This window comes from Brachypodium distachyon, chromosome 1, assembly GCF_000005505.3.
Source record: "Brachypodium distachyon strain Bd21 chromosome 1, Brachypodium_distachyon_v3.0, whole genome shotgun sequence".
Classification (NCBI taxonomy): Eukaryota; Viridiplantae; Streptophyta; class Magnoliopsida; order Poales; family Poaceae; genus Brachypodium; species Brachypodium distachyon.
This window is the reverse complement of record NC_016131.3, coordinates 14,103,457-14,115,096: the sequence shown is the minus strand read 5'-3', so window position 1 is coordinate 14,115,096 and position 11,640 is coordinate 14,103,457. Positions and strand designations below refer to the sequence as shown.

Below are 11,640 nucleotides of genomic sequence, written 5' to 3'. Positions count from 1 at the left end.
GTACTATACTTACATCAGGATTGTCTTCCTGCACATGCTCTTCTTGTTCTTCATCTCCACTGCTTATGTCCACATGATTATGATGCCCTCTTCTGTTGTGTGAAGTTGAGTTGCATATACTACAATGCATAGCTACACCATGTTTGCTCAACTTTCTCTTGTCTAGCTCTTTTGGTTGCTTCCTCCTACACCTCATAGGAGTAGCACTTGTCCACCTTCTCTTCTGGATTCACTCTTTCCTCCCTTAAATGCAATTGCATGGTTGCATGGTACACCTGACAATTGCCACTTCCTACAATCACATCTCGTTGTTATCAGGTCAACTATGTATTGAGTATCTCTGCTTTGAACTTGATAAATCCCTTTCCCTGCTGCAAGTGCAAAACAGTTGGCAGCAAAATCAGCATTTTTGTCTAGCCTTTTTCTGATCTTAGGGTAGATGGAAGAGCCATGCCATTTCTCTAATGCCTCCTTTTGCTTGCTCTGGATCCTGTTCATGAGCTGGCATCTGATCTTCTCCAGCATAGTTAAAATTGGCATCTCTCTGGCATCCAGAATGTAGCTACAAGACACTAAAAGAGGATTAAAACATGTTGCAACCACATTGACAAGATAAGTTCAGAAAATGCTTAGGTACCTGTTAAACACTTCACAAGTGTTGTTCAACAAGATGTCACACTTGGGGAACTCTGAGAAAAAGGCCTTAACCCAGGTGTTAGGCTTCAGTTGTTCTATCCAAGCATATGCTTCTGGACTGTGTACTTGCAACTGCAACATATTCCTGTCCCATTGAGGTATATTGGTTGACCTAGCACATGCCCAAAGATCATTCTTCAAAGTCTCTCCTTTATGCTTTTGATTGAAGTTTTGGTATAGATGCCTCACACAGAACCTATGCTCAGCATCTGGCCAAATAGCCTCAACAATTTTTATTAGTCTCTGCAATTCAATGAATTAGAACATTAGTACTTGACAGTTGCAGATTCTCTATAACAGACAAAGGCAGCCAATACCTTATGCTTGCCACTCATAATGGTGAATGCTCCTGTGTTGTTTATGTTTAGATCATTCTTTAGAGATGTGAGAAACCATTTCCGGTGTCAGTTGACTCCACCTCAACTATCCCTAATGCAATTGGGAATATACAATCATTAGGGTCAATACCAACAGCTGTAAGCATCTGGCCTCCAAACTTAGTTTTTATTCGACATCCATCAATGCAAATTACTGGCCTGCAGCCCCTTAACCAGCCCCTCTTGCAATCATCAAGTGAAAAGTACAGTGTGCTAAAGTGTTGCAAAGCTGGACTAGGAGGAACTAATATCTCTTCAGTACTAAGATAGAAGGTGCTGCCAGGGTTAGATACTAAGTTCTTCACCATAGTCCCATAGCTTATGATATTGCTTAACTTCATCTCCATATATCATCTTCAGTGCAGCAGCTCTTGCCCTACTGAAGCGACCGCCCCCGTACACGGGTTCGATCTCTGTGCTTTTAGTGCTAGTCCTTGGATCGACTCACTAGCACACACAGTTTCAAGATGTAATATCATAGAACAAAGGTCTCAATATTACAACGCATCATCCAGAATTTAAGAGTATTTACAAACCTGCATAACCTCATGGGTTAGCTGGAAATAAAACAATAGTTCAACAGCGGAAAGCGAAAGATACAAGGGCTACACAACACCACGGTGAGAGCGTGTCGGAATGTAGGCCCGTAACCCAAAGACCATAACGTATCCTTACTCTTCGTCGGAGCTTCCTGCATCATTAAACGATGCAGCCATTAGAGTCAATACATTGAATGTATTGGCAAGATCACTAGGAGTTATAACAGAACCTACCAAGTATATGCATAATCTGGCAAGGTGGGGTTCAGGCTATTTGCATAAAAGCTTAATTGTTTAATCCTATCATTTTAATCAATAATTTTGTCACTATTGGACATGGGGTAGACACACCCATGCTCCTATTAAACTAAGGACATTGAGTAGACACATCAATGCTCCTAAACCCAAGTTCAAACCATTCATTTTATTAAGAAATTAGAATGAGTGAGACTTTCCTTACAGCTCCACTATCCAGTTGCTCATAATTATCCATAACCGGGGACACGGCTAAGTACTTAGTTTTGACGCTCTCGAGAGTTTGTACACATTCCCCACAAGAAACCGACGGGTTAATCCCTTGCTGTCCTCAGGGTAGAGTAGCAACGGCGTCGATTACGAGATTTTCAGAGGTAATTCCCTAAACCACGAGAGAATCACGCTCCCCCTACACATGCTACCTCAGTACAATTCCTCGGGTCTAGGTTCATACAACATACTGTTGTCTCGCCAGAGCCCATTTAGCATTGTGGTTGTACTGGAATCTACTAGATAGGAAACTAGTCCAGTCTCGGTTACCCCAGGTGGCATTTCACATTTGCGACGCAGGCGCTCCCATAGACATGGAGAGACGACTCATAGAAATGGACCCATAGAAATGGACCTTACGCCGCATAACATCAAAATCCTCAAAGCCGTCCACCCAATATGGTTCATTAAATTAATTGTTTTTCCTTACTCTAATAAAACATCTCATTTCTCCATAGACATAACAATATCACAATGTAGTAATTTTCCCCACGATACTACCATAGCCTAGCATTCAACTACAATCGATGGCAATTTGGTAGCAAGGTAATGGCAAGGATAGACTATTCTACCTAGGATTTATAACTAGCATAGAGGTACAATTAATATTCCTAGTGCAACTAATAAAACAACTAGTGCATAGTAAAAATTATTTGGGAGATGATCAAAGTGAACTTGCCTTGTCCAAGGTTGTGGTAGTTCTCGCACTCTTCGCAACAACAAAGTTCACAATCCACACAATCTAAAATAAAAGAATACACACACACATAAACATGCTATTCAATACAAAAACATGCCATGATGCAACAGTCATGATGATGCACACTTACGTTGGTTCTAAATGTAACATGTTTAGTTTCTGTTTTGAAAAGCTTCACAAAAGATTTGGAAAGATTATACAATAACAAAGAGATAATTACTTTGTATGAAACAAAGATGGGCTTTAATTAAAAGTTTATTTGATTTTTGTAAATCATGGAGCAAGATTAAATTTGTATGGCAAAAATATTTACAAAATAATTTCCCCTCCGGTCCTAATGGACAGAGAGTATACTCAAAATATTTTTCAACAAGCTAACATGCTCAAAACTAGTTTGAAATAATTCATTTGAATATTAAACCATAATTAAGCATTCTGCAATTTGCTTCTGTTAAAGTTGTTCAAAGTCAAAATTAAACTATGCCAAAAGATTCTACATGTTGTGAGGATTCTAGAAAGGTATAAAACTTCAAATTTGGTCAAACGGTTTAAAAGATATGATGGTTTGAAGTTCCAAGGGCTTTTATGCAAAGTTACTATTTAATTCGGCCGAGAAATAAGTTTTAATTAAAAAGGGCGACACGTGGCGCTATCCTACTGGCCGATACCGGTTCGGTAAGGGATTTAATACGAACCATTGGATCTCACTTAAAATAAAACGGACGGCCGAGATCTAAGCATACCGGTTCAATAAAAACATTCTAATTTTGGCCGTTGAACAAGATCCGACGGTCGGGATGGTTCGGGCTCACCTCCGGCCAGCGGCTAGGGTTTCGGCGAAGCTCCGGCGAGTCGGGGAGTTGGGTTTCGGCGTTCCGGTGAAGCAGCGAGCTCGGGAGAAGGCGGGGAAGATGCGGCTCCGCGAGGCGATCCCGAGGACGAGAACGGCTTCCTTCGAGGGTGCTTGGGGCGACGCCTAGGACGAAGAAGACGGCCGGCGGCGGCGGTGAGCTTCGGGTGATGGCGGTCCAGGCGCTACAGTGCGAAAGAAAGAAAACCAAGCGTTTCATGGGGTGCGCAAAGAAGAAAGAAGGAAGGAACAACAGAAGATGGGGGCTAAGGTTCACCGGCGGCGACGAAAATTTGCGGCGGTGTCCGTGGAACTCCGGCGAGCAATCCGGCAGCCTGACGGCGTGGATTCAGTTGGGCGAGAGAGGGGAAGGACTGCAGGCGGTGGAGGCTTTATAGAGACGCGCTCAATGCGGAGAAAGGGGGTCGTGGGCGACGCGGACTCGGGGTGGGAGTCGTGGGCGACGCTGGCTGTTGCGCGCGGAAGAAGCGGCCCGCGGTTGAAGACGATACTGACAGGGGCCCCGCAAGCGGGCTGGCTCGGTCGGTCGGCCGGGCCGCGCAGCAGGTAAGTGGGCCGGTTCGGCCCATTTGGCCGGGCCGGGCACGGTTTCTCTTTTTTTTTTCTTCTTTCCTTTTTCTTTTTTCTATTTTCTGTTTTTGGATACCAAATTTGATTCAAAACTCCAATTCAAACCAAATAAAATGCAACAAAATTAGTAAAATCATATTTTCATATGATTCAATTTTTGGGACAAGAATTTCCTCAAAATAAAATATTTAAAATACTTTTGCCTATAAACTAGCCTTTATGGCCTGTTAACTATCAAAATAATTAGTTTTTTCAAAACAAATACAAAAGCCAAATTATGGGGTAGTTTTATAAATGCATTAAACCTCTTTTTATGCCAAAACCCTCATGGATCAAAATGCAATTAACCAAAAGCAAGAAAAGAGCCAGATTCAAATAAAAGCACTTTTGTTAAAGGGGTTTCTGGGTTAAACTTTAGGGTTTTAAATGTGATTAAATGCAAAGGGTGGCATGATGATTATGAAATGCAATGCATATGAAGGGTTTTGAAAATAGGGATGTTACACCTACCCAATTTCATTCTTCTAGGTGTCAAGTTGAACTTCCTTTGCACCTTACTTGCAAATGTTTCAGTGACATCTTCTCATCATCCCTAAATTCATCAACAAATAAGTTTGCAAGAAAAGGGGCTGTCAAATTCTTGACCTCCCACTTCCTAGAACAAGTGTGCACTGAATCATATGTTTTCACAAGGAAACTGCTGCTCCTGCTATCAAGTGATGCTTTCAAATACCATGGACATCCATCCACTAAACATGTGGCCTCTAGCCTCTTCTTCTCATTCCTCAACTTCTTCACTTGCACTCTGTTTTTAACACAGTATGAAGACAGGGCCTGCCTCAGCATCTGAATGTTTGCAAATATCTGCCCTACCCTGAACTTTGGGTTCTCCATATCAACATCTTTATTAAATTCACTGAAGTTGAACTTCTTCTGCACCTCATCCTCATCCTCAGGTAATTTCAGCTCTGCCTCCTCAGGTACATCATCAATGAAATCTCCATCTGGCACAACATTCCCTTTACCCTTGGCGCTGTGCTTCTTATCACCAGGCAGCTCATCTTCCACATCCTTGTCTGCATAATCATGATACAAGTCATCATCATCTTTATCTGGCTCAAAGTCACTGTCGACAAAGTCAGAGTCCAGATCACTATCATCTGAATCATCAGAGTAATCTCTATCATCATCACTGGGTTCTCTATTAGACCTTGTCCTCTTCTTTGGTGTAACCTGTTTGTTCAATTCAGCATAAAAATGAGGAACCTTTTCACCTTCCACATCCAAATGTATCACTTTTCTTGGACTAATCACAGAAGGCAAAGGCCTCAAACCATCTGCAAGCACATTATCCACATTCTGCATTTCTAAAAACCTGACATGATCAATGTAAACTACCAGATTTTTACACTGAGCAGTGGCTTGAATCATTAAAACCATGTCTTTGTCACCTCTCAAAGCAACCAGACCATCCACCAGAGTCTTCCCTGTCTGACACCAGTAGAATCTGAGCTTAGCATACTCTCTACCATACCCTAATTGCTTCACAAAGTCTTCTATCCAGAGCATTGACCATGTGTCAGCTTCACAATAGTCAAACCAATCCTTCTTACCATCCAAATATGTTCTATTTCTGGCCATGCCGCAAAAGAACCCACCATGTATTATCTCAACACTGAAGTAATCCCCATATGAACCTACATTGCATATAGAACAGATTACAGAAAGAACAATGTGGCCACAAATCTACAATGCAAACCCTGGTGCAAATAATTTTGTTTTACTGTACCCCAAAACCCCCAAATTCGGACAAACCCTCCTATTTGAATCCCTAATTCCGGACGCAAATCAGTACTACCTGTGTTATTCATCGTCCAAGCCCTAGAACAACAAATTCGAGACTAACCGAAGTAGAAAACGCAGACTAGGATGGCGCGAGTTCACAAAACCAAGCACGATCACCTCGATCATCATCAAACCCCAAGTCCACCACCACACGAACGCACCATGGGTGGAAAAACTTACCGTAATCTGGAGGATCGTCGCCGACGCGCCTCCATGTCGCAGACGCCGATGAGAACTGGTTCCGACGCCAGATGAAACGCCGCCGTCTTCGCCCTCGAGTTCGTCGTGTGGGAGTTGGAGATGGAAACGAACAGACGGCCAGGGAATGGAATATGAAAGGAATCAACAATTACAAGGGGTTTTCTGCAAATTAGCCGCTGCCGTCTAAACCTGGCTATGCGGGTGAGAAGAAAAACAAATGGAGGGCCAAATTGCAAATGAAATCTTCCCAAAACAGCCCTCTGTATTTTTCCGAGTCCAGGTCAGCGGCCACGTCACCGTATATCAAGCACAAATAGGCGATTTGGACTTCGGGCGTGCAATTTTCAAGTTAATGGACTAAACTGTTCCCGCCTGCCAAGTTTAAGGACCAACGGTGCAATTTCCTCCTTTTCTCGTATCATTCTTATATTCCCTCGGTTGCTTGTTGCCAAACTACCAAGTTCATTTTGCATTGAGGGAGGAATATTAACACAATCTTGCGAGCTGTTCATTAGTTGTTTACTATTATTAACATGATCAAAACTTATGTTGGTAAAGCATGTAGCATGATGCCATTATGCACAAAATTAAGCTAGTTTTGCTAAATGGTTGGAGTGAGTGCTAGGAGATTTCTAAGTAATTGATGCACGATCGATTCTGGGTGTATATCTATTGTGTCAATTTCTATCTAGTATCTGGCTAACTGGTACCTAGGGGTGATTATATTGAACCCTGATGCGGTGCTACTACTGAAGAAACTTACCACGTTCAGTTTTTGAAATACGCAGGAAACATGATACTATTGCTTAATTACATTGCATGTGTTCGATAAATGAGGCCTTAAACAATGTATATATCATTACAATTCAGACATAAATATCGAGTTAGGAATAGGGTCCCCAGATTGAGTGCAAGATATTTGATTAATTGCTTCTCTTTGCTCCTGAACATATTTTTTTTATCAGGTTGTTTGGCTGAATGAATTTCAAACCTTTGATGACAAGTCAAGTGCCATTACTGGTGATCATGAATCATCACCGCCCTAAGAAGAAATTGCTTGTTGGGAAGCCAGAATATAAATCAATCATTGAAAAAAGCTTGGTAAGTATGCTCCTTGTTTGCTTAAATGCATGAACAAGTTTGAGCGCCATCTTTCTGTGACTTTTTCAGGGAATAAACTGCCTGCATAATGAACTTGTAATGGAGGTAATGTGGGGCATCAAGCATCTCATGCACAAATTGGTGATCCAAGAAAAAACAAAGCTGTCCATGGAGGACCGCCTCCCTATGAGTCAAGGACTACAAATATTACTGCTTCGTTATGGCTTTATTGTCGAACCAGAGATGGTTAGTTCACCAATTGCCATGCTTCTTTACAGATCCCTGTCATTTAGTGTTTAATTTTGCTATAGCTTGTGTACTCACTAAGATCCTTCATTTTTCATGGACCAACAAATCTTTTCATGCAAATTTGCCTTTGTATTTTATCTTTCTGTGATGATGCAATGCTCGTTGTATCCAGATCGATGAGGAGATTGTTGCGACAGCGCGCTTCTTGTTTAGATGTGATGATGTTGAGCAGGAAGAGTATGAAGACTTGTGCCCCGTTAGTCACTTCCTTAAGGAGGTGTCTGGGATTGACTATGAGAGTTGGGACGTTCTGAAACTTGCAACAGCATTTAAGATCATATCAACAAGAGAAGTTGGTGACTCTGAGAAGGTACTTTTTCTGTAAATGATTCTCATTTGCTCGGCAGTGCATTTCATGTATCACTGGCACCCGTGTGATGGCCTATCTTGTCTCTTTCAGATGTTTCCAGAAGACGTGATATCAAAGTTGCTGAGTGATGCAGATAAATATGATGACAAGATAGACAAGGTAGCTTGCATGGGAACCAACAGTCAAGTGGAGTCTGCCCATAAACTTAGGTTTTGGAAAAGAAAAAAAATTGGATCGCTTGGTGAAGAGATCTAAGAAAGTGTATCAAGCTGAACTAGTGGAAGTGTCTAGAAAGCGAAAAGCTGCAAGCAGCGCCTGAGAAGTAGTATTCAACGGGTCACGTCAGCGAAAAGGTTATCTTATTCAGATAGCTGAACCTCGTACATCTAGCTAATATGTTTTGTCAGAGGGAGGTTTTGGTAGGCAATGCAATTAATTCAGGTTGTATGAACTGATCTCCGTTGGCTACAAACCTTATGCATCTTCTGTAAACGGTCTTTGACCAAGTCTGCTATGCCATTTTATTTTTTGAAATGGAGGACTACGCAGCGCGGCCATGTGATTTGATTATTCGAATCTCAAAGCAGCGCCGCCCCCATAAGACAGGGCTGGACACTTCCAATCGTAATTGGTTGGCAGTCACCTCAGCATGCAAGTAATCTTATTTCTAGATTTTCAAGTAAGTGCTGTCAGGATGACAGCAGTTCATTGTTGACTGGAAACCAAAAACGTCAATTAGCAAACAAGGGAGTAGCAAGAAGATGCTCGAAAATTCGCTTCAGCGGTCGGGCACTCAGTAGCTCTGCATCTCGCCGTCCCGCATGCATCAAGATGAAGCACACACTGGTCCCACGCCTTTGTATTCCATCCGGCCCACTTCGTATTGTTACCGTATTCGAACGCAACGGCTACCTTGGCCCAGCCCCCCGCGCACCCGGACCATCATGTTCCACCAATGGCCCATGAAGGGACACCCTCCCGAACCATCTTGTTCCACCATGCAACGTTTAATGGACCCGGACCATCATGTTCCACCAATGGTTCCCCCGTATTTAGGCTGCCAAGGTTTAATGGACCGAGACCCCCCGCCCACACCCCTATTTTCTTTGGACCACCATGCAACGTGAGTCTTGGCCCGCGTCGCCACACAAGTTTAGCTGTTCGTCCAGGGAGAGAGTATTTTCCTACTATGACCTGGCCCAGACATTAGTAAGAAGAACTTTGACCGATTGGTGCGTGATAGGAAGGCCCAGACTTCTGTGGATGGGGTGGTTCTGGACCACAGTGAGATCTAGGCACAATATGGACCAACCAGAGATTCACCGGATCTTCCTATCAGTACAGGAGGTCTTTGGGTGGGATTACCCGGTCCACCCATCCCATTTCCTGTTCAATGGGGTGTCCTAGACTCTGATGTTCCACCTCCCGGAGGGATGGAGGATTTTTTTTTCCCACACGGTACTCGTGGAACGAAAACAACATCTATGATACGTACCGCTTGGCCGAGATGGGCCGCGCATCGGGCCCAACACCAGTTTCTGCAAGGTAACCACATGGGCCAGAACAGTTCATTGTGCTGAGGGGGGGGGGGGGGGGGGGGGGGGGCGGTGGGTGGGACGGTCTGTGGTTGTGTTTGTTAGGCAAACTGAAAATGTTTGCCCCCTACCAGCGTCAGTGATCAGAGATACATCTCCCTTTAAAGATCGTAGGATATATATTTTTCGTCGTCCATGTGTTGAAGGCGGGACGTGAGACGAAATCTTTTGTTTATTGCGAAAACGGTTTCTTCCGCTGTCGATAGTATGGAACCATTCTTACGTTCGTAACAAACACGTGAGTATTGCGGACAACAATCGATGGGTTTTCCCGCCGGAGGGAAAAACACCGAAATTGATTTCAGTTATTCACCATCCAAAAACGAACCCGGAGCTAGCGCCGTACCATGCGGAGGCACCATGTTTATGCGGTTACAGAGAGTACGAAAAATAAATGGGTTGTAACTCCTCAGAAGGATGCATGTCATTTATTCTACGGAAATTTATCATGCACTTACGCCTAGCTCAAAACTCCACAATACGATGCACTCGAGCACGTCGCAGCCCAGGACAACTGATTTGACCTCACGACATTACGCCGGGCGGCCGGAGAGCGTCCTCCCATTACTCCTATCTTTTCCCTCCCTGCCGAACCCTGGCTTAATTGCGCCCGTGTCTTGTCTTGTCCATCACCGACCGTTTACTCACATGCTCTAAGGGGCAGGTCGTACCACCAGCACTTGGACCATCTCACTTCACTGCGCCACCTGGTTGCCCATTACACCTCACAAACGAAGCAATGGCGCGATCGTGGAAAATCCGAGGCAGCGACGTGGCCACCGCGCAGTACTAACAGTACCGCATGGAATACATGATGGCGTAGTTCACCAGCTGCCATTAAACCGAGCTTACACTAATGCACTCGCTATCGCACCACCGAACCATGGGTGGGCCTGGCGTCGCCTCCACGTGTTTTTTAAGGGTCCACCCATCTTACCCTATAATTTTTTATATTCCTTGTGGTTTCTGGGGGTTTTACAAACGTACTAGCTTCGTAAAGATTTTCCCCGGACATCTAGCTGTATGTATCGCATGCATGCAGGAGGGGCTAGGGCGCTGGGAGACAGCAGGAATTGTGGGGGTGGGGGGGGGGGGGGGGCGATCTATGTGTACATCTGTTGTCGTCGGTCAAACCCAGAGCGTCACACGCAACAGGAGCAACATGATTATGATTACTCGATTAAGCAGCTGTTCAAGATTACCAGAATTAAAGTCAAGACACCGCGGCACTTTCAGCTCTGCCGGGACCCGCACCCCCCGGCAGCTAGAAGAGACAAATCGGACGTAGCTTATGGGCTGGGCAAATCGAGCTACTTCCGGCATCCTCCCCCGCAGGCCCTTTGCACTGTACATCTCCCCCATCGTCCACCTTGCTCCATCCAGTCCACCATTTCCACTTTTGAGCAGTACGACGAAGACATACATCGCCATCCCACCAACCGAATTCCTTTTTGAGCTTAGTCGTCGCACCGGCACCTTATTCAACCAGGTTTGTTTCTTCCTGTACCAGTTATGGCGTTTCTTATGGTGCACATCATGGATGTTTGTTTCCCCCCCTATACCCTACTGGGGCAAATCCTTTCCCAGCGGTTCGTCCGATCGTCCGTTAGCCGTAGCGATGTCTTTTTATAAAAAACTGTAGGCGACTTGTGTCTGCAATCCCATCCTTTCTTCACATCCCGGCAATATGCAACGAAACAGAAGTGATATGAACAAATCATTTTTTTAAAAATTGTGTAATTCATTCCGTCTAGAAACCCGCATCCGTCTAGCCCGCGGAATCCGTTGGACTGATGAGGTTTCATTGTCTGGTGGCAGCTGTCCGAAAACAGGTACAAAGCTGACTGCGCGGTGAGCTCGGGCTAAGCCATGAAAAAGGCAGCTTCGCCTACCGTCAAGAAAAAAGGCCGGAAGCCCGCACGTGGAGCATGGCTCAAGAAGATCGCGAAGGGGAGCCCCACGCCTACGCGCTTGCTTGTCGCACGCAAGCGCGGTCCTAAG

The 11,640-nt window shown here is 44.4% G+C and overlaps 1 protein-coding gene across 1 annotated transcript; it reads right to left on the bottom strand.

The window, feature by feature from the left end:
• Nucleotides 1-2,821: 2,821 nt before the first annotated feature.
• LOC112269993 lies at nucleotides 2,822-6,440 on the bottom strand. The gene is made up of 3 exons (XM_024457586.1): nucleotides 6,304-6,440; nucleotides 4,789-5,975; nucleotides 2,822-2,879 (listed from the first exon to the last, which is right to left on the bottom strand). The coding sequence occupies exon 2, from the start codon at nucleotides 5,917-5,919 to the stop codon at nucleotides 4,810-4,812; it is 1,110 nt and encodes a 369-aa protein (XP_024313354.1). The 5' UTR covers nucleotides 5,920-5,975; nucleotides 6,304-6,440; the 3' UTR covers nucleotides 2,822-2,879; nucleotides 4,789-4,809.
• Between the last annotated feature and the right edge of the window lie 5,200 nt (nucleotides 6,441-11,640).

Coding starts and splice junctions, on each gene's coding strand:
- LOC112269993 (XM_024457586.1), bottom strand. CDS start 5,919: ATGGCCAGAAATAGAACATATTTGGATGGTAAGAAGGATTGGTTTGAC.